This window comes from Cololabis saira, chromosome 15, assembly GCF_033807715.1.
Source record: "Cololabis saira isolate AMF1-May2022 chromosome 15, fColSai1.1, whole genome shotgun sequence".
Taxonomy (NCBI): Eukaryota; Metazoa; Chordata; class Actinopteri; order Beloniformes; family Belonidae; genus Cololabis; species Cololabis saira.
This window is the reverse complement of record NC_084601.1, coordinates 23,890,737-23,912,820: the sequence shown is the minus strand read 5'-3', so window position 1 is coordinate 23,912,820 and position 22,084 is coordinate 23,890,737. Positions and strand designations below refer to the sequence as shown.

Below are 22,084 nucleotides of genomic sequence, written 5' to 3'. Positions count from 1 at the left end.
CAGGCAGGTCGGAATTAATGCGACTTTGACGTCACACGCAGAGCCCCGAGCCGCGGGAGAGACACGGGAGACGGCGGGGGTCCCTCCGGGTCGCTCTCCGCCTCTCCCCCTCTCCTCCTCCTCCTTTCCTCCGCCTCTCCTCCTCTCCTCCGCCTCTCCTCTGCCTCTCCTCCGCGCTCACCTTTTTCACCTACGACCTCAGATCAGACGAGACAACCCGCTGAATTTAAGCATTACTAAATAAAGAAGCTAAGGATTCAAATCAGGAAGCGGTCGTGGTCGCATAACCTGCCCGTTTTACAGCGAGCTGGACCGTGTGTTAGGTGATAAACCCAGCTGAACGCCGGAGAGCAGAGCTGACACTCCGGGGAGCGGAGCTAGAGCCCTGCTATAGCGGGACTGTTTTCTTCATCCCGCTCCCGCCCGCTCCCGCTGCATTTGCGCCCGCAGTGTTTACATCCACTCCCGCCCGCTCCCGCAAAACTCTGAGAATTCATGCCCGCACAATGATAAAGATGCAAGAGAAACGTCCTTGACAAATCTATCTGATTTAATGTTAACATGATAATTGTGGAGCTTGATGGATAATTGGCAGTTCACAGGCACCTGTTGGATGCAAATCCATCATTGTCATCATCACACGCCTCTGCGCATGCGGGTCAGTTCAGGGCCGCGATGCGTTCACACTCGAGTCGGATATAGGACACATTTTAAAAGATAATGTGAACAGCCACACAAAAAAAATCGGATATGGGAAAAAATCGGAATTGAGCATTAAGGACTGCAGTGTGAACGTAGCCTAACATGCCACCGGGCATCCCTCAAGCCAGATGCGGTAGACCGGCTCGTGTTCCTTGCAAAAAACTTGCAAATGTGAATAGCAAATGTAATGACTGACATTACACACCTCTACCTCCTTCATGGGTTGCATTATTATTTAGCATGCAAAGACCCAGTTTTATTTAATTAGAAAATGTCTTGTTTTATTTAATTGGAAATATAACTTACTGTATGTTTGCAAGTGCTGATTTGCAGAGATAAAACTTTATATTTTATTATTTTTTTAAAAACTTTTTTTCAACTTATTTTACAGAGTTTTGCACTTTATTCATTCATTTTTGGTTTAATAAGAGCAAAGTTTGCACTTAAAGCCCAATGGGGCAAATGTTCAATAAAAAAACAGCATAAAAAAGCAAGAAAAAAATCGAGATTTTATTTTTGGGCAAAATCGAACAGCCCTAATCTGATCTAAAGGTCACAGTCAGGCTGGTTAAATGACCCTCTCCGGCTGAAATAGTTCAGCAACACGAGCGTTGGGAGCGCTGGAGGGAACGCTGCTGCTCGTGTGGAACCGCTGGCAAAGTCCAGCAAACGTAGAAGTTTGACAGAAGAAGGTTTAAAGTCGATTTATAATTTCCTGAATTTGTGACAAAAACACTTTTTGAAAATTTCTGAAACTGGTTCTGTGACCTGTGGAAAGATCTGGGTAAGGAGACCTGTGTCTGGGGGTCCCTGGTGGCTTGGGGGGTAACCGTGACAGAACATCTGCTTCCTCTTTCACTGACCCTGGTTGGTTAGTTAGGTAGGTAGTAGGGATGCAACGGTTCTCGGTATAAAACAGAACCGTTCGGTTCGCCCTCCACGGTTCAATACGCCCTTGTGTGCCACGGATTTTCGGGTTGTGCCATTAATTTTTCATTAATGCTTTGAAATCCGCGTGTTTGTGTGCCTGTCAGCATGCTGCTCCTCGCGAGTCGTGGTCACTGTTGTAGCTCCGCCCACTCCCCCCTCATGTCATAGTGAGCACAAGCGGGGGGGTTGAGAGACAAAAGTTTGAAGAAACACCGGCTTCATTCAAATCATTTCGGTTTCGCTGTTGATTACAACGATGATGGAGTGAAAATAGTTAACAGAGCTTTTACTGTCTGTAATCATTGCTTGAGAAGTGTCCCATACGGAAAAGGAAAGGTAACACGACGCTAGAGATGAGCGCTCATATTGCTCAACACCCTGATGTAACGCTTCCTGCAGTCGAGCGACCGGCCCGATCTTCCACTAGCCGGTTTATTTACAAAGACAGACTCCAACTCGAACGTCTCGAGCAAACTCCCCCAACAACTTCAATTATAACAATTAATCAATTATAACACCTGCAGAAGAACCCGGGGTTCCGCCCACCCCCTCTCACTCCGCCCATCACCGCTCCCTTCATGACATCACGTTCATTCCTGTGACCGGCAGAGAGACGAGAAAATACAGGCTGATCTCCCCCACTTTGTACCTCTCCCATATCAGGATCGCTACAATATTTTTTACTACTGTGGGTGGGTGGGTGGGTGGTAGGAATGGGCGATATTTTACCGTTCACGATAAACCGTCATAAAAATTCCCCACGGTAAGAATTTGTCATCTCACGATAAAAACGATAAATTGAGGAAATGAGAAAAAAAGACAAAGAAAGAAATGAGCCTGAAAGAAAGAAAGAAAGAAAGAAGGAAAGAAGGAAAGAAGGAAAGAAAGAAAGGAGCCTGAAGGAAAGAAGGAAAGAAGGAAAGAAAGAAAGGAGCCTGAAGGAAAGAAGGAAAGAAAGAAAGAAAGGAGCCTGAAGGAAAGAAGGAAAGAAAGAAAGAAAGGAGCCTGAAGGAAAGAAGGAAAGAAAGAAAGAAAGGAGCCTGAAGGAAAGAAGGAAAGAAAGAAAGAAAGGAGCCTGAAGGAAAGAAGGAAAGAAAGAAAGAGAGGAGCCGGAAGGAAAGAAGGAAAGAAAGAAAGAGAGGAGCCGGAAGGAAAGAAGGAAAGAAAGAAAGAGAGGAGCCGGAAGGAAAGAAGGAAAGAAAGAAAGAAAGGAGCCGGAAGGAAAGAAGGAAAGAAAGAAAGAAATGAGCCGGAAGGAAAGAAGGAAAGAAAGAAAGAAATGAGCCGGAAGGAAAGAAGGAAAGAAAGAAAGAAATGAGCCTGAAAGAAGGAAAGAAAGAAAGAAATGAGCCTGAAAGAAAGAAAGATTCCCTTTGATGACACTTTTTGTATTGGTATTTTTTTTTATCGTTATCGGGATAAATGCCAGAAATTATGGTGATAAATGTTTTAGTCCGTACCGCCCATCCCTAGTGGGTGGTCGAGGGAGCTGCAGGGGTCTCCACATCTCGGCCGGTTCTCAGGAGTTTCTCCATTTCCTTGTTCACCTCAGCTACCTTCAAGGCTGGAAGAAGACCCTCCTCATCGTGTCCCACGACCAGAGTTTCCTGGATGAGGTGTGCACAGATATCGTCCACCTGGACTACCAGAAGCTCTTCTATTACAGGGGGAACTACTGTGAGTAACCGTTTGAATTAACACAGCTATAAACATGTTATAAGCATGCTATAACCACTGTTTTTTCTTTTTTTTTTTTTCTTCAATATCTCTTAATTTTTGGAAAAGCTTTTGTCTGATAGCTTGTTTTTCTGGGGGGAAACTTCCTGGTGCCCTTTGTACCTCCTAAAACCCTCAAATGTCGAACATTCAAATGTCTGACCTGAGCTGGGCGTGTTCCAGGTGCAGAGTTGTTTCATCTGACGGTGGCTTTGTCTTGCGTTTGTGTCAGTGACCTTTAAGAAGATGTACGTTCAGAAGCAGAAGGAACTGCAGAAACAGTACGACAAACAGGAGAAGAAGCTGAAAGAGCTGAAGGCCGGTGGCAAGTCCACCAAACAGGCCGTGAGTCTGCTCTCCTTCACCCTCTCCCTCTGAACTTGGTTAGGCGGCTAAAACCGGTTGGTTCAAACTTTGGTTCGACTGTTTCCTGTCAGGAAAAACAGACGAAGGACGTGCTGACCAGGAAGCAGCAGAAAGGGAAGAAGAAGGGAGGCCAGGAGGAGGAGAGTCTGGAGGCCCCTGAGCTGCTGAAGAGGCCCCGAGAGTACACCGTCAAGTTCACCTTCCCCAACCCGCCGCCGCTGTCGCCCCCCATCCTGGGACTTCACTGTAAGGCGTCTGCAGATGTTGCTGGAGGTGGAGAAGCCAGACAGACCTCATTACGGGGGAACGATTGACCTCCTGTGTGATTTCTGCTTCTTCCAGGCGTCGACTTCGCCTACGAGGGTACGAAGCCGCTCTTCAAAAACGTAGACTTTGGTATCGACATGGAGTCCAGGGGTGAGTACCAACTTGGGCGGGGTCTGTGGTGGAGTCGGGTTGGTACCGCATCAGCAGCACTGGTATCAAACAGCTGCCTCCGTCTACTGGCGCTTTTCCACTAGTACCTACTCGGCTCATCTCAACTCGGCCAAGTTTCTTTTCCATAACAATTCAGCACCTGGAGCAGAAGTAGGAGGTTGGAGCCAAGCTGCTGTGACGTATTTGTACCAAGTTAAAAATGAGAGTGAAAGAAGCTGCGCTGCTGAAAAGTCAGCTGGGAGCTGCGAGCAGCTATGAAGTGACAGAGTTCCTGGTAGATCTGGTCGTTCCTTATCGCCCGTCTAGATCCCTTTTTAATTCTCTCCTCAGCCACCAGGTTTATGAACATCTGCACCTCAGAGTTGGATCACCAAACAGACTTTTACATTGCCATTGCTGGTCGAAGCCGTCAGAGTCGCTCTTTCACTGATATCACATCCTGACTCAGACGTCTGACTCCAACCCCCCGACCAATCGGTGGCCTGTAGTGTGATGATGTCAGATACAGTCGATTCAGCCGCTTAGAACCTCGGCAGAATAGTTACAGAAAAAGTATCTACTCAGCACGTTAGACCCCTAGTGGAAAAGAACCAAAACAGAGTGGAGGCGAATCGGGCTGAGTAAGTGCTAGTGGAAAAGTGGTGTGTGTGTGTGTGTCAAATATGTTACTGAAAAATGGAAAATTACCTTGAAGATGCGCTGTCTGGGTTTTGACCTGAAAGGAGTTTCTCATGAGTCTTTAAAGTCTGAATTTTTATGTTTGTTTTTTTTTTTCAGTTAAAAATGTTATGAAGTCAGGAACTTAAATTTTAAAGTAATCTGCAAGTTTATACAATAATGATTTCAGTTTTTTTCTTTTTCAAATTTGCAACTTTAGAAAGTCAGAATTTGTTTTCTACAAAAAAAGTTATAATTTTATATAACACTGGGGTTTTGCTAAACGGACCCCTCCAAAAGCTGGAAACAATCCGCGTTGGTAAACACACTGTAGTAGTATGTAGCTGAGGTCACAGCAGGCAGAGATGCAGCATCCGACCTGACGATGCTCTCCTCTACGGAAGAGAGCCAGGCAGGAGAAAAATAAAAATATTTTAAAGGAGGAAGGACAATAAAAAGAAATCTTTCCCTCTCAAATATTTTTTCTCCTGCATGGCCCTAATACTCTTCCGTACTCCTCCACTGAGCCTGTTTGTTGTCGGTTGGTTATTTTTTTACACTGATGTGATTTTCCCATCATTCTTCACTCCTCAACTTTGCTCCTTTTCTCTTTCAGTTTGCATAGTTGGACCCAACGGTGTTGGGAAGAGTACCCTGCTGCTGCTGCTGATCGGCAAATTAAACCCTGTAAGTCTGCAAACGTGTCAGTCACAACCTCTCAGACAGAAGAATAAGACCTTTGGTGCCCAGTTAACTGAAGCTTTATTTGTTTTTAGAGCAAAGGTGAGATGAGGAAGAATCATCGACTGGTGAGCAACTTTAGCAATTTACATGTTTTAAGCCTTTTAACAAACCCCCACACTCGTTCATGCGGTGGTTTTTATCACTTTTGCGTGTTACCATACTTCACCAAAACAAACTAATTCAGTGAGAATTCTGAGACACGATGTTTTATTTTACTAGAGGGGAAAGCAGTTCTGCAAACATGTTTGTGTGATTTTAAAGGCAAATCCTGGTAAAAAATAAACATAATAATGCTCACATTGGCTCTGGAAGCTAAAGTAATACCATCCAAACTAACTGAGGCTCTCAGTCCGTAGAAGACAACCTCAGTCTGAGTTTAAAAGCAGTCCTTCATATCAGGACATGTTCAGCTAGCGTCCAGGTTTCCTCCGGCTTCATGGATTCATAGAAAAGAAGGTTTATGCCATTCTGATTAATAGTAGTATGAAATAGAGGTGTATATACAGAGAGAACTAGTTGACTGGACCCTGTTGAACACCATGACCATCTCTAGCATATAGGGACAAACTGGAATCTATAGGACAAATCTGACCAACTAGTTACATGTGGGTCCTCTAATACCGACGACACGTTGAAACGCTCCATGTTGACCTCGTTGACCTCGTATGAAGGAACTGGGAGTGACGTCACCCATCCTGACCGGGCTGTGAGAGCGTAGAAAGACTTGCAGGAGTCTCATCAGACATACATTATGGATCTTTCCAGATGTGCTGCCAGCCATTGTTATCAATACGAGATGATTTCTATCATCAGAGTCAATGACGTGGACACAAATGGCGTAGCTGCACACCAGGCCAGGCGTGCTGTGTCTCTGACACCAAGGCAATAAAAACAGAACTGTTGGAAACAGTAAAAAGGCTTTTTACTTTGATGCTAGGAGTAGCCATGGATCCTGACGTTGAGGTAGATGGTTCCTCTGACAGACCGAGGACTCTCAGCAGCAGCTTCTGCTAGCCATAACAACAACAACCACATATCTTCCTGCTCACCACTCCTAAATCGCCTGATTTGAAATGGAGCTGTGCAGCCTTACTCTGATTGGCTCACGCTCATGAAGCGTCCACATGAAATCTCTCCGATCTTTGAAGGCTTGCTGCCACTGCCTCGCACAGAGCAGTGTAACTGGGAGTCGTATGGTCCTCGGCCCTTCAGGGAGGTCTGAGCTAGAGCCCACTGAGTTTCTGACCATTACCACCCGCAACCGCAAAACTCTGAGAATTCATTCCGCACAATAATAGAAATGCATTGATTTTTGTGTCTTCTCCCGTCCCGCAAGAGAAATGTTTTTTCTAGACAAAGATCTGATTTAATGTTAACATGATCATTGTGGAGCTTGATGGATAATTGACAGTTCATAAGCCGCCTGACAGAAAGTTAGATGCAAATCCATCATTGTCATCATCACACGCATCAATTATGTGATTGAGGTTATAGCAACGAGAGTAGGCTGTGAGTGGCTCAAATAACACTAATAAATAACGTCAAATAAACAAAGTGAACGAATGAAACAAATGATTAAACAAATTAATCACTTGACCATTACATTGCTGTGGAGGAAGAGAATGCTTCGGACCGACTGCGTCCCAATCCCTCGTCTCTTCCAAGATGCTCCACAGACACTAAACGCAGTTTCTCCAAATATCTGACCTGCCTTGCTTTGTCTTTGTTTTGTAAAGACCTTGTTTGAGGTTATTTTCCACGTCACTGATTTCCATCTTGTCACAAGGCTACATCAGGATCCCGCAGTGTTTTTTTTTTTTAGCCGCCCGCTGCAATGTTCAAACCGCCCGCTCCTGCCAGATCTGCGTTGGGTCCGGCGGGACCCAATCCCAACGCAGCCCTCTAGTCTGAGCTGAGTTGTGATCCTCTTCCAGAAAGTGGGCTTCTTCAACCAGCAGTACGCCGACCAGCTGAACTTGGAGGAGACGGCCACCGAGTACCTGATGAGGAACTTCAACCTGCCCTACCAGGACGGCAGGAAGTGCCTGGGCCGCTTCGGCCTGGAGAGCCACGCCCACACCATCCAGATCTCCAAGCTGTCGGGTAGGGGGGGCTGCAGGAACGCTGGGGTCCCGGGCGGTCCTGAGGGCTGATCATGACAGCTGTCTGTGTCTGCAGGGGGACAGAAGGCCAGGGTGGTGTTTGCAGAGCTGGCCTGCCGTCAGCCGGACGTGCTCATCCTGGTAAGAGCTCATGTCCTCCTTTCAGAGAGAGAGTGTGTGTGTGTGTGTGTGTGTGTGTGTGTGTGTGTGTGTGTGTGTGTGTGTGTGTGTGTGTGTGTGTGTGTGTGTGTGTGTGTGTGTGTGTGTGTGTGTGTGTGTGTGTGTGTGTGTGTGTGTGTGTGTGTGTGTGTGTGTCATATGCAAAATGTGAATGTATGCACATACATACACACACATTTTGGATATGGTATGTATGTCATATTTTGGATATATGTATAATATGGGCGGTATGGACTAAAAAATTTATCACGATAATTTCTGGCATTTATCACGATAACGATTAAAAAAAATACCAATTCAACGCCACCTTTTTAACTATAAATCACCACATTCAGTCTTTGGAGCCCCCTAAACACTGCTCTAAAAGAATACTAAATGCTACTAAACTACACCAATTGAATTAATAAAAACCAATTCAATTAGTACATCTGTACTGCAAAACTGTAATGACTCCTCGCTCTCAGATCCGCCTTCCACCATGTTTGTTACACAAAACAATTTCTCTAGGGTAGGATTTAATACGTTTTTACTTCTTTCTACTCCTTTTCGAGCATGTTAATTATGATGGATGCATGTTTTTATTTCTTTTTTTTTCTTATTTACATTTATTTATTATTGATTTTTGTTTTGTTTTCACTACTGTCCACTAATGTTCTAAATAAAATTTCAACCGTGTCTCTGTCCGCCAGGATGAGCCCACCAACAACCTTGACATCGAGTCCATCGATGCTCTATCGGACGCAATCAACGAGTACAAAGGAGGTGAGTCCTTTAGTCTGAATGCTCGGATCAGACCCTTGATTTCACGAGGTTGGAGACTTGGATCTACGGGTCCGATTGTTCCCGTCTGGACACGGGACATTCCTAGGGCCAGCTAGGCTGAGTACATTTACCACGACCACCGGTGTTGCTGCAGTCGAGTCTGATTGATGGGAAGAAAGTACACCACCAAGCAAATAAAGCAGGTCTTACATGAGGTGGTGCCGATAAATGTTAAAGCTGAGTCACTTGTGACTCGGGCTGGGGATCAAGAATCAATTTGATTCCGATTCTTTTTAGAGGGGACCTATTATGAAAAACAGGTTTTCTCTTGCTTTAACATATATAAAGTGGTCTCCCCTCAGCCTGCCAACTCAGAGAAGGAGGAAAGCAACCAAATTCTGCAGTGTCTGTACAGCCGCCCGGATGAACCATCCAGTGTGATGTGGCTTCTACGGGAGCGATGCGTGAAACTACGCCCACAACTAACTCCGCCGGCCGGAGCTTCCGCCATTTTTTTGTAGCGGTGTATCGCGTCATTCAGGCAGCCAATCAGCACAGAGCCTCATTATCATAGCCTCCCCACCCACTCAGAATCCTGCATAGATAATGGGAAGATAAAGACATGGTTTAGAGGCTGAATTTCTAATTTATTTAGCAAAAACAATCAAACGCTTGTTTTTAAAGACATTCAAGGCCTGTTTAAAATAGGTATTAGATGCCATAATAGGTCCCCTTTAAGTTTAATTCGGAATGGCCATTTTAATTCGGAATTAGGTGTTTACATGGTAATTTTATTTATTTTAATTCTGAATTAAAGAGGAATTAAATTTCCCCAAGGCACTGATTGTCAGTGTCTTGGTAGAACATCAACATGACCGTCGTCTCGTAACTCGTCTTTCAATAAAAGAATAAAAATACACATTTTCTGATATTTTGACAAAAGGTGGAAAATTTAAATAATTAGTCAGAATACAAATGGAAATGTTTATAAACCGTCTGTTCAAAAACATTTTCATGAGTTGGAAGATGTCTGTCCTGGTGATTTATATCAAACATCTTTTGGAAATGTTTCATTTATTTGTGTAAACTGGAGGCGACGTGGTTTTATTTTAGATATTACAATAGTCTGAAGAGTCCTGATCCGTTACGTCTCATCTGTGTAACCGAGGCGAACGCAGTGGTCTGGAGGTCGGTTCAGTTGAACTCGCTACGTACGAGTCCAGCGAGACTTTCAGGGAGACCCGGACCTGCGGACCAGACAGAGTCGAGGTGGTTTCGGGGGGACCTGGATGTGGTTTTGGACTGGTCCTTGTCCTGTATGTTACAAGGATTTCCTGTTTTGTTTTACAAACTAAAGGGTTTCCAAACTGCACCAAAAGACTCCCCTGACGTGTCGAGCTGCTCACATGTAGCTCTGTGTTGATGTGTGCCGCCATCATTGATAATTAATATTTGTTTGTGCCGGGGCTGTAAGTAACTGGCGCCTGACTGTCTGGTGTCTCCGCAGCGGTGATCATCGTGAGCCACGACGCCCGCCTCATCACGGAGACGCAGTGCCAGCTCTGGGTGGTGGAGGACTCCAGTGTCAACCAGATCGACGGAGACTTCGACGAGTACAAGAGGGAGGTGCTGGAGTCGCTGGGGGAGACCATGGCCAACAAGGTCAACGCCTGAACATGCACGAGCACATGCATGAGCTCCGTGTTCACGTGGTGCCCATCCAACATGATAAATGTGTGAATAACAATAATAATCTGCCAATAAACTGGTTTCTTCATCATCTTTATTGTGGCCTCACACATCGTCACTTTAAATACGCCTTGTACATCTTCTTGACCTTAGCCAGCTCGCCTTCATCAGGCGTTATCTCCCCATACCAGTGGTACCAGTTTTCCCCTGACTGGAGGGAGGGGGGAGGAGCGGTGCGCCCAACAGCATCATGGGAGTTGGAGTAGTCCTCTCCAGAAAAGTCCACATATGGGATCCGGAAGGGCAGTAACCCTGGAGGCAGAGACACAGCGGTTAGTTCAGGAGTCAGTCGTCCTCCGGAGGTTCTCTGCAACACACTACTCATCTGGATTATTGGATGGACATGAGTGAGGATTATCTCCTCGGAAACGCTAGCAAAAGCACCTAACAGAGCATGGATGGCGTGAAGAGTGACGGGCCGAGTACAGAACCCTGTGGAACACCAGGGCCAGCCATTTGATTAGTTTTTGAATACAGTAATCCCTGGCTATAACACGGTTCACGTCTCGCTGCTTCACAGATTTGCATTGTGCATCGAGTTCTGCATTCTGATTGGCTCAACAGTCTCTTCACTTCCTGTGTCAATAACGTTGGTCGCTTAGCAACAAGCTGAGAACGGCCAATGAGCTTCAGCAGCAGCTGAAGAACGGGACCCTTTGACGAATCGCTCATTACAGTTCTCAGATATAATCCATGGTGGCATGTCAGTTTAAAAATCTTTTTGCCCAGAAGAAAAAAAGAGCGACAACAACGACCCATAACTATGTTTTTCTCTCAAAGAAAACACACCTGCACCGCGGGCTTTAGAAGGAAAAGACGCTACAGAGCGAGTCAGGATGCAGCGGTATCAGAAGAGCAGTGAGTCACAATTTGTCCTACTGTACTTATTGTATTTTTTTCATAATCATTTTCTCCCGTTCAAATCCAATTACTCGGGTCGCAGTGGGGCGGGGCTGATCTCTGCAATTTGAAGCCTTGTATAATTGTAAAAAAGAAAAAAGGTTGCTACTTCACGGATTTCACCTATCACGGGTTCTTTTTGGAACGTAACCCTCGCCAAAAACCAGGGATTACTGTATACAATTTATAAACCTTAGTTGGAGAAATATACTTTATTGATAGACATTCATTACATCCAATGTGGAAATGAAACGAGGACGGCTAGATTTGATGAGAGCGGAGGGCCGACGTCGGTCCCAACCAACCACACCCTCCTTCCACCCAACCTGTGGATTAACCAGGTGTGGAGTCAGCGCTCCCACGAGGGGGCTTGATTATCTCCAGAGACCCCACAAGGTTGCTACAGTCTGGTTTCAGTGAGTTACGTCTGGTTTAACACATTTCTATCGTAACCAGAACATTTCCAGCACAAACTGATCCATCGTTGATCCAACTGTCTGGAACCTCGACGGGCTTGATGACTAAAGTCCGTTACAGTTTACCAGTTAAGGCTGAATTATGCTTCTGCGTCAAAATGACGCCGTGCCTACGGCGTGTGGTTTGGATCGACGCAGAGGACACGCCGTCACCTGCGCCGTCACTGACGTGCACCTCCTGAAAATTGTAACTACGCGTCGAGGAGACGCCGTCCACTCGCAGACCGAGAGGGCTGTGATTGGTTCGTTTGAAAGCGAAGCATTTCCGGTTTCCGGTTTGAATCAGTAGTGAACTTCCAGGGCTCTTTTCTTCGTTTATATGTGATTTTTTTTGTTTTTTGCACAATAGTTGTCCTTATCTCTTTGATTTACTGTGACCGGAAAAAGTCGGATAAACCATTCAGAAAAAGATCGCTAACTAGTGGCCGCGGGGGGTACTGCACCGCGACCAAATGAAGAGACGGAGAAGTCCGAAGGGTTCAGCACGGCGTCACGGCTGCGGCGTGTGCTCTGCGTTGGTGTGACGCAGAAGCATATTTCAGCCATTCCGAGAAACATCCGAGAGCTCAAAGAGCTGAAGGTGGAGCACAACCCCCAACATCCTTCACACCGACGTACACCAACCAATCAGCAGCCTCAACAGGCCATGCCTGTCATTTCTGTTCATAAAGATGAGTTTAAAGAAATAAAGTTCTTACATCCCATTGTTTGTTATGTTCTTTAACTAGACAATGAACATGTTCCTCTGATGACATCATCAACATACACCTTTGACATTTTCTGGAATATTACACATTCAATTTTATTTATCAGAGGTGTCAAGTAACGAAGTACAAATACTTCGTTACCTTAAATATAAATTTTGGTTATTTATACTTCACTGGAGTAATTATTTTTCAGACGACTTTTTACTTTTACTCCTTACATTTTCACACAATTATCTGTACTTTTTACTTCTTACATTTTAAAAACAGCCTCGTTACTCTATTTCATTTCGGCTTTTAAAAAAAACTATCCAGTTAAATTGCTCCATCCGGATAGAGTGAATTTGGTTGTGGTTGTTTCAGATGTTCTTGTCCAGTTTTGTTCTTACATCCGTTCCCTCAGATTCCTGCAACTAAACTTGGATGTACATTCCAATAAAGGTTAGGATAAATGATAACATGCCTCTGAAGTTTAACTTTTTGCACCATTACAATACTTATAGGCAACTAGTCATCATATCTCCTGCTCTCTGAAAACACATGTTAATGCTCAATAGTACACATATATGGTTCTTTAATATATTTGCATTATACTAAGATGCATTCAATGGCTTTTTCCCCCTTACATTACTTTTACTTTTATACTTTAAGTAGTTTTGAAACCAGTACTTTTATACTTTTACTCGAGTAAAAAACTTGAGATGATACTTCAACAGGAGTATTTTTAAACTCTAGACCCGGCTCTCACCGGGTAGCTGAACCTGCTCGTACTGTCAGAAACAGTCGGTGTTGATCCATGTGGGAACGTACCTTGATCTCGGGCCGTGTTGATGGCCTTGTCCAGGTTCTTCTGCTGCTTCATGCACACACCTGAGGACAGCAGCAGCAGGTCAGAGGTCTGCCCGTCGTCTCCACGGTAACGGGGCACGTGCGGACTCACCTGTGCGGGTGGGGTCGTACAGCGTCCCAGTGTGGGGGCTGATGAACTGCTCCAACAACTTCACGTTCTGGAGGAAGAAAGGAGACTGTTCAGGTCTGCAGGAGGCGGGTCATGTGACCAGAGCCCAGCAGTCCACTAGACTTCTGATTCTAAACCGATTCTCATATTAATTCCTAAAAATCGATTCGTATGTCTAAAGATCGATTTTTATTTATTTATTTTTCTCATTATTACATTTTCACCCGGTGAACCTGTTTTTTTGCACTTTAAAGGGGACCTATTATGAAAAACAGGTTTTTTCTTGCTTTAACATATATAAAGTGGTCTCCTCTCAGCCTGCCAACTCAGAGAAGGAGGAAAGCAACCAAATTCTGCAGTGTCTGTACAGCCGCCCGGATGATCCTTCCAGTGTGATGTGGCTTCTACGAGCCGTTCAGATTCTGCTCCCGTCGTTACGTAACCAAAAATGCGATTTACATCGGTTGGCCTCCGATGCGTGAAACCACGCCCACAACTAACTCCGCCGGCCGGAGCTTCCGCCATTTTTTCGTAGCGGTGTATCACATCATTCAGGCAGCCAATCAGCACAGTGTCTCATTATCATAGCCCCGCCCACTCAGAATCCGCATAGATAATGAGGTTAGAGAATGGGAAGATAAAGACATGGCTCAGAGGCTGAATTTCTAATTTATTTTGCAAAAACAATCAAAAGCTTGTTTTTAAGACATGATTCAAGGCCTGTTTAAAATATGTATTTCATACAAATAACTTATGCCCAAAAAAGGAATGTTGTTGGACACGAGAATAACTACTGCCATGGTTTTGCCTTTAAATATGTTTAAAAGTATGAAAACATTAAAGTTTTCATTTATCATTGCTTTATATACTTTCTTGGGGTTAAATTTGCATAAAATGCTAAAAACCTAATTCTCAAAAATTAAAAACCGAAAGACACAGAAAATAGAAAAAATAGAAATGGAATGTGTTAAAAATAAAACTGATTTCATACGTCTCTGTTTCCTCCCTGGATCTGTTTGATAATTCTGACACAATGTTTCTCAAAGCAGTTATATCAGCATTCTGGGAGGTGATTGGTCCTTAAAGCATCATTAGCTGCCAATACTTGCTGTTGAATCTCAATATAATATTAGTATTAATATGTTGCAGAACTACACAGTCATAATTCATGCAACAGCTGAAAAAACTGTTTTAACACTAACCCAAATCAATATTGGAATCGAATTGAATCAGATCCTGATAATCGATTCTGAATCTTAAGAATCGGAATGGAATCGATTCTTGACATTTGGATGGATCCCCAGGCCTACAGTGGACGGGGTCACGTGACCAGCTCACCTGAGGGTGGATGAAGAGGTTGGGGTCCCGGCACACCGGACAGGGGTTCCCACAGACCTTGGTTCCTCTCTGCAGAAACATGTTCAGTCACGTGATGTGGACACAAAGAACCAACACGAGCGTTTCAACAGGAAGCAACATACGATGCAGGTCCTGCGGGTCTTCTGGGGGGGGATTCCTCCTTTGTGGTTCCTCCTGTAGCCCGTCCACACCGGGTCACTGGCGTACCTCTCCACGTACTCTGATTAAGAACAGAACAACGTGTCAGGAGTTCACCCGGACACGCCTGAACGAGGAGTCGGCCTTCCTGCAGTACCTGCACTCTCCAGGTAGGTCCAGGGGGCGTCCTTGTAGCGGGACTCGGTGACGGGGGCCTCAGCCTCGTCGACAGGGGCCGCAGCCTCGTCCTGCAGGGACGCTGGGGAACACAGGAACCGAACCGAGGACTGGAACTGAGCTGGAGCTGGGTGGAGCCTCACAGGCGCCCTCTGCAGGCACACCTGGCAACAACAGGACAGGAGAGCAGAGGTGTCAAAAGTATTCACATTCATTACTCAGGTAGAAATATAGATACTAGAGTTTAAAAATACTCCTGCAGAAGTTGAAGTATCAACTCAAGTTTTTTACTCAAGTAAAAGTATAAAAGTACTGGTTTCAAAACTACTTAAAGTATAAAAGTAAACGTAATGTAAGGGGAAAAAAAGCCATTAAGGACAAAAGCCATTGAAAATGAATGCATCTTAGTATAATGCAAATACACTGCTCAAAAAAATTAAAGGAACACTTTGAAAACACATCAGATTTCAATGGTGAAAAAAAAAATGTTGGATGTCTATACTGAAATGGACAGTTTAATGTCTCAGGAACGAAAGGATGCCACATCTTTTGATGGAAATAAAAGTTTTCACCCTACAGAGGGCTCAGTATATAGACGCCCCAAAACTCAAAGTGAAAAAATGATGTGGCAGGCTTGTCCATTTTGCTTAAATTCAATTTCTGCAACTCAAAATTCTTTTCAATATCTTGTGTGGCTCCCACATGCTTGTATGCATGCTTGACAACGTCATGCCGCGACGACGGATGGTGTCTTGTGGGATGTCCTCCCAGATCTGTCTAAGGGCATCAGTGAGCTCCTGTAAAGTCTGAGGAGCAACCTGGCGGCGTCTGATGAACCGAAACATTCTGTCCCAGAGGTTTCTATCGGGTTTAAATCAATTGATCGTGAGGGCCGTTCAATTGTGTCAATTCTTTCATCCTCCAGATACTGTCTGCATACTCTTGCCACATGAGGCCAGGCATTGTTGTGGATCAGGAGGAACCAGGACCTCCTGCACCAGCGTAGGGTCTGACCACGGGTGCAAGGATTTCATCCCGATACCTAATGGCAGTCAGACTGCAGTTCTCTAGCCTGTAGAGGTCTGTTCGTCCCTCCATGGAAATGCCGTCCCAGACCATCACTGACCCACCACCGAACTGGTCATGCTGAATGATGTTGCAGGCAGCATAGCGCTCTCCCTGGCTTCTCCAGACCCTTTCACGTCTATCACAGGTGCTCAGGCTAAACCTGCTCTCATCTGTGAAAGCACAGGGCGCCAGTGGCGGACTTGCCAATTCTGGTGTTCTATGGCAAATGCCAATGGAGCTCCACGGTAAAGAGCAGTGAACACAGGGCACTACAGGACGTCGTGCCCTGAGGCAAACCCTTGTGAAGTCTGTTTCTGACTGTTTGGGCAGAGACATTCACACCTGTAGCCTGCTGGAGGTCATTCTGTGGGACTTGGGCAGTGCTCAACCTGTTCCTCCTTGCACAAAGCAGTAGATATCGGTCCTGCTGATGGGATGAGGACGGTCTACGGCCCTGTCCAGCTCTCCTAGAGTAACTGCCTGTCTCCTGGAATCTCCTCCATGCTCTGGAGATTGTACTGGGAGACACATCAAATCTTCTTGAATCAGCACGCATGGATGTGCCATCCTGAAGGAGTTGGACAATCTGCGCAACTTCAGGAGGGTTAAGAAATCGCCTCATGCTCCCAGTCGTGATAATGACTCTAGCTAAAGCCAACACTTGTGGAAAAACAGTAAAAAAAGATCAAGATGGAGGAACTTGAAATGGCCTCCACCTGCAAAACCAGTCCTGTTTTGGAGGCCATCTCGTTGTTGACCCTCTAGTGGACCTGTTGTTAATTCCATCAACTCCAATGCAGCTGAAACTGTTTAACAACCCCCTCTGCCACGTAACTGACCAAAACCTTATCAGAAAAGTGCAGTTGAATTCATGCCCTGATAAAAAACTGTTCCTTTAATTTTTTTGAGCAGTGTATATTAAAGAACCATATATGTGTACTATTGAGCATTAACATGTGTTTCAGAGAGCAGGAGATATGATGACTAGTTTCCTATAAGTATTGTAATGGTGCAAAAAGTCAAACTTCAGAGGCATGTTATCATTTATCCTAACCTTTATTGGAATGTACATCCAAGTTTAGTTGCAGGAATCAGAGGGAACGGATGTAAGAACAAAACTGGACAAGAACATCTGAAACAACCACAACCAAATTCACTCTATCCGGATGGAGCAATTTAACTGGATAGTTTTTTTTAAAGGCCGAAATGAAATAGAGTAACGAGGCTGTTTTTAAAATGTAAGGAGTAAAAAGTACAGATAATTGTGTGAAAATGTAAGGAGTAAAAAAGTAAAAAGTCGTCTGAAAAATAATTACTCCAGTGAAGTATAGATAACCAAAATTACTACTTAAGTAAGGTAACGAAGTATTTGTACTTCGTTACTTGATACCTCTGCAGGAGAGTCACACCTGAGCTGCAGCTGCACCCGGGGCACAGCTAGTGTTGTTTCTGTCAGCCTGGTTCAATTTTAGTTTTAGTCTAGTCTTTGGGTCAAGCTATCATTTTAGTTTTTATTAGTTTTTATTCATGTTCATACTCCTTTTAGTCGTGTCAAGTTTCAGTCGACTAAAAGTCTGAGCATTTTAGTCTTATTTTAGTCAGAATTGTCCAGAACCATTTTAGTCTAGTTTTAGTCAAAGATTGTATTTAGCCAAAACCATTTGAGAATTCAAACAAGGTTATCTTATTATTATATTATTGTTACCTTATAGACTCAAGAATACATTCGTTCCAGATAAAGAAGACTCTAATTTGAGTTTACAACATATTTATTTTTCCGCATTTCTCTCCATCTTTTTCTTTTTCCACGACACATTGGGTTTTCTTTTCCACGTCTATGTAGGAAAGTGTATCCAAAGATGGTCTCTTCTTCTTCTCCCAGCCCCAGAGAAGATCCCCGCGTTTCTCTATGTAACTTTGTTTTTAATGGACGTGAACCTAGAGCTCTGCGTTAACGGCATCAGCCTCTAACTCTGCAGCTGCATCTTCTGGATCTGATTCCCCGCTGCAGCGACTGGGATTGAGGACTAACGTCACCCAGCAGCAGAACTAAACCAGAGGAAACTACTGAAAACATGGACATTAAGGATCTTTGGTAGAACATTTCGTCTCGTTTTGATCAATGAAAATGAAGACACATTTGAATTTTTATTTTGTAATCTACATTTTAGTCTGGTTTTTATTCCTCTATAATATTGCATTATATATTTAATTATCGTTATTGTCACATGACCAGCATTTTCGTTGCGTCTCGTTTTCCTCAGGTGATAAAGGTTCGTTGACGACGATATTTAGTCATAATTTTCGTTTATTAAAGCAACTTTAGTCCCAGCTGGCCCGCTCTAGCGCCCGGGTCACAGCCACACCGTAACTGCAGCTGTTCCAGTGCAGGTCAGAGATGGAAGTTAGCTTCTGCTCCAGTAGGAGGTTTTTAAGCTATCTGTCGGACCTTAAACTGGTTCAGATGTGCTTGTTGAGTTCTGACTGGACAGTAAACATAACTGGGATATTTGAGCCAGACTCAGGAAGACGTGTCCCAGCGCACCTCAGGATGTATCAGCGACACACTCAGGCCAGTTTGTGAACAACAAGGACACGTTATTGCAGAACAGGTGATGAGTTCAGGTCACCTGGAAGTAAAGGCCACACCTGTACATCATTTAAAAGGAGCTTGAGGCAGGAAAAAAAAACTAGAGTCCTCTAGTGCAGGGGTTCTTAACCTTTCTGACCTTGGGGCCCAATTTTTTCAGTACAGAGTGGCCCGGGGCCCATTAAGTATAAACACTATATAGCAGGGGTATTCAACTAAAACTTTAAGAGGTCCATTTAGAGAAAATTTACTCAAGCGAAGGTCCAGAACATCATTATATATATATATATATATATATATATATATACATATATATATATATATACATATATATATATGTGTGTGTGTGTGTGTATATTCAAGTAGCCTCATAGTTTTATCAACATCTGCATCTGACTGTTATATTAAAAAAAAAGTACATATTTGCCAATTAACATGTTTAACTTGAATTAAACATATTTTTTTCTCTTAAAAATAAAGTACATTTTATTTTATTTTTCAAATGCTATCTTATTTTATTTCTCTACCAGCAGTTTGAATTTCCCCTTTTCTTTGTTTATTGTCTCAACACATTTTTATACTAAATTAATATAAACACATCTTAACAATTTAACAGTTTTGCAGTTTCTCTTTCTTCCCCTGTTATAATCTTATGCCCCCACTTTCTGTCGTTCAGTGAGAGAACTGAGCTCTAATTTCTTCTGTCTGGACTTTAAATCTGGGCTGGATGGTGTCAGGTTCTCATCCACATGTGAAGGTGCTCATTGATGAGCCTGAAACGATATTTAGTTTTAATTATGTTCACTGTGGAGAAAGCTGCTTCACAGCTGTATGTGGACCCAAACATGTTTAAGATGGTCAGCTTATTTTCTGTGACTTCAGTTCAGACTTGAGTGGATATGTTTGATGAAAAACTTTATGTTTTGTTTCGGTGGCGTTTCACTTTCGCACTTTGAACGCCACGGTCTCTGAACGTATGAGACACTGGTTTTGTCCCAGTGGGAAGACTGAACAGGATGAATTTGTCCATTCCGGGTTGCATATTTAAAAATACAGCGGAGGACAAAACTTAGTTTGATTTTACTTTAAGTTATTTACATTAATAAGTTGTCAGGACTCAGTGTGTCGGGTTTCACCGAGCCTGATCAGCTGCGACGGGCACAGCCCGCACCGCAGCTCTCTGGTCGCGCTGCAGCCGAGTCACTTTCCGATGCTTTTTCGAAAGCCCGAACAGTCCAGTCCAGCAGACACGACAGCCCACGCATCTACATCTACCATCCTTCAGCAGTAACGACGGAGCCCACCGCCCGGCCGAGCGGCAGCCTCAGCCGACCTCCCCGGCCGCGGGCACGCGCCGGGATAAATGAGCACGCCGCGCTCGCTTGCTCTGGGCGCAGACCCAATTAATCGATCCCTAATCCTGGCGGATCTAAACCTACTCTGTGCAAAATGAAGGATTTTCTCTGTAAATACACACCATTTCTCTTACTATTACACGTACAGCTAGCTGAGTGTCTTCTTCTCCTCATTTGGTTGGGAGTTGCTATGCAGTTCCGCGGCCCTCGCGGCCCACACGTACAAAACTGAATTTTTTTTGGCGGCCCTCTAGATGGCGCTCGCGGCCCAAGTGTGGGCCGCGGCCCTATGGTTAAGAATCACTGCTCTAGTGTATCTCTCCGTTGCCTTGAACAGGCTGTGTGCTGCAAAATGTGTTGCAGTGCTGGGGCCGAGTTTCCCGTGCTGTCCTGCGGATGTGACATCAAATGACGCTGCATGCGCGTTCTCCCCGTTCTCCCCAGCCCCCGGGTCTGGCAGTCAGAAGGCGCGCCGATTTTTTCCAGTGGCCAGCCGCGGTACTGCAACAGAAAATCCCATGCGGCCCAGAAAGCTTTTTTCCCATAGAGCGCAATAGTAAAAGAGAAGCCTCTAAAACTGTTCACAGGACACCTCCAGCTGTAATCACCGGCAATTACTAATTTTTGTATTCTATATTTTTAAGTCACGGACTTTATATCCGTCAAAGATGTTTTATAACGGCCAGAAAAGTAAAAGAAAAGTCTCTTTCTGGGCGTGACGTCACGGATGACGTCACAGCCGTGTCCGTGCATTCCACGGATGGATTATATTAATATATATTATGTAATTATATTATATTAATACATTAATATTATATGTAATGCTATACATGTAATAATATACATTAATTTATGTATTATATTAATACATATTATATTAATATTCGCGGCATTCCCCCGGGGCATGATGGGAGGCCCCAGAGCATCATGGGAGGTGACTCAACTGCGCATGCTCTATGGGCCGCTGTATGCGGAAGTAAACCCGGAAGTCAGAGATTTTTTCGGCTTATGCGCTGGCTGAGCAGAATGCATTGAAATGAATGGGCGGCCATTTTTAGTTTCCAATCCAGTTTCTATAATACATCCATGGTTCTCCCATATGCGTTCTCCTGTGCCGGCGTCACTGTTGGCTGCAGTACCCCCAACGGCCGTCGTGGTGAAGGGTGGCGCTAGAGAGTCTCATTTCTTAAAAGGAGCCTCAAGCTCCTTTAAGCAATTCTGAAGTTCTGCCTCGTATGTGTTTCAGATCAGATCTGACCCGTTAAAGATTCAGGAGGTTTCAGAGCTGCTTCAGGCCTCCGTCATACGTGGACATAAACTTGATATGAATCAGCTTTCTGCATCAGACTGTCGCCCTTAATGGACTCGGTCGTCCTTCAAAATGTCAACACAGGTTACGGACCTGAAGCGTACTCTGAAATTAAATACTTACCTGCTGTACTCTACTGGCCTTACTTTTTAACAACTTGTGCTTTTTATTATTTTACCTCGTTTCTTATCATTTTATTTCATTTTATTTGTTATTTACTCTTTAATTGCGTCTTGCCGCTTTTAATGTTGATGTAAAGCACTTTGAATTACCTTGTGTTGAATTGTGCTGTACAAATAAACTTGCCTTGCCTAAATGAAGACATGTACCCATCAGCTGTGTTAGATAACACACTGGTGAAGGAATGGTGGCAGCTCTAACACAAACACATTAAGCTACTTAGAAGTGAATAATGTACATGATTAATGTACATTATTGTAACATGAATGTAGCCTTTAACCTGCCGCGGAGTCACGTGACCGCCCGTGACGTCACGCCCCGACGGGGAGAACGGGGGACGGTAAAGACCCCCGGGGTTTCTCCCCCGCGGGTCCAGGAGCGGTATAACTAACGTTACCTGGACAGACCGTCAGAGACTCACCTGGACCTGGCCACACACGGGCCACACGGACGAGGACAAACGGCGCAACACCTGCGGGACGACGCGACCGCACGCCGCCATCTTTTCTGTCACTCTTCTTCGT

The 22,084-nt window shown here is 44.4% G+C and overlaps 2 protein-coding genes across 2 annotated transcripts in view; one reads left to right on the top strand and one right to left on the bottom strand.

Annotated features, from left to right (window-relative positions):
• Nucleotides 1-10,379, top strand: part of abcf1 (ATP-binding cassette, sub-family F (GCN20), member 1) — a 26,878-nt gene extending 16,499 nt beyond the window's left edge. The window contains exons 16-25 of the mRNA XM_061741134.1: nucleotides 3,185-3,309; nucleotides 3,581-3,693; nucleotides 3,786-3,960; nucleotides 4,057-4,131; nucleotides 5,426-5,496; nucleotides 5,586-5,618; nucleotides 7,488-7,656; nucleotides 7,732-7,796; nucleotides 8,525-8,597; nucleotides 10,105-10,379. Coding sequence (XP_061597118.1) covers nucleotides 3,185-3,309; nucleotides 3,581-3,693; nucleotides 3,786-3,960; nucleotides 4,057-4,131; nucleotides 5,426-5,496; nucleotides 5,586-5,618; nucleotides 7,488-7,656; nucleotides 7,732-7,796; nucleotides 8,525-8,597; nucleotides 10,105-10,271 — 1,066 coding nt within the window. The 3' untranslated portion in view covers nucleotides 10,272-10,379. The remainder of the gene's footprint in view (nucleotides 1-3,184; nucleotides 3,310-3,580; nucleotides 3,694-3,785; nucleotides 3,961-4,056; nucleotides 4,132-5,425; nucleotides 5,497-5,585; nucleotides 5,619-7,487; nucleotides 7,657-7,731; nucleotides 7,797-8,524; nucleotides 8,598-10,104) is intronic.
• mrps18b (mitochondrial ribosomal protein S18B) lies at nucleotides 10,364-22,084 on the bottom strand. The gene is made up of 7 exons (XM_061741133.1): nucleotides 21,982-22,084; nucleotides 15,039-15,222; nucleotides 14,866-14,963; nucleotides 14,723-14,791; nucleotides 13,367-13,433; nucleotides 13,237-13,296; nucleotides 10,364-10,598 (listed from the first exon to the last, which is right to left on the bottom strand). The coding sequence occupies exons 1-7, from the start codon at nucleotides 22,060-22,062 to the stop codon at nucleotides 10,402-10,404; spliced, it is 756 nt and encodes a 251-aa protein (XP_061597117.1). The 5' UTR covers nucleotides 22,063-22,084; the 3' UTR covers nucleotides 10,364-10,401.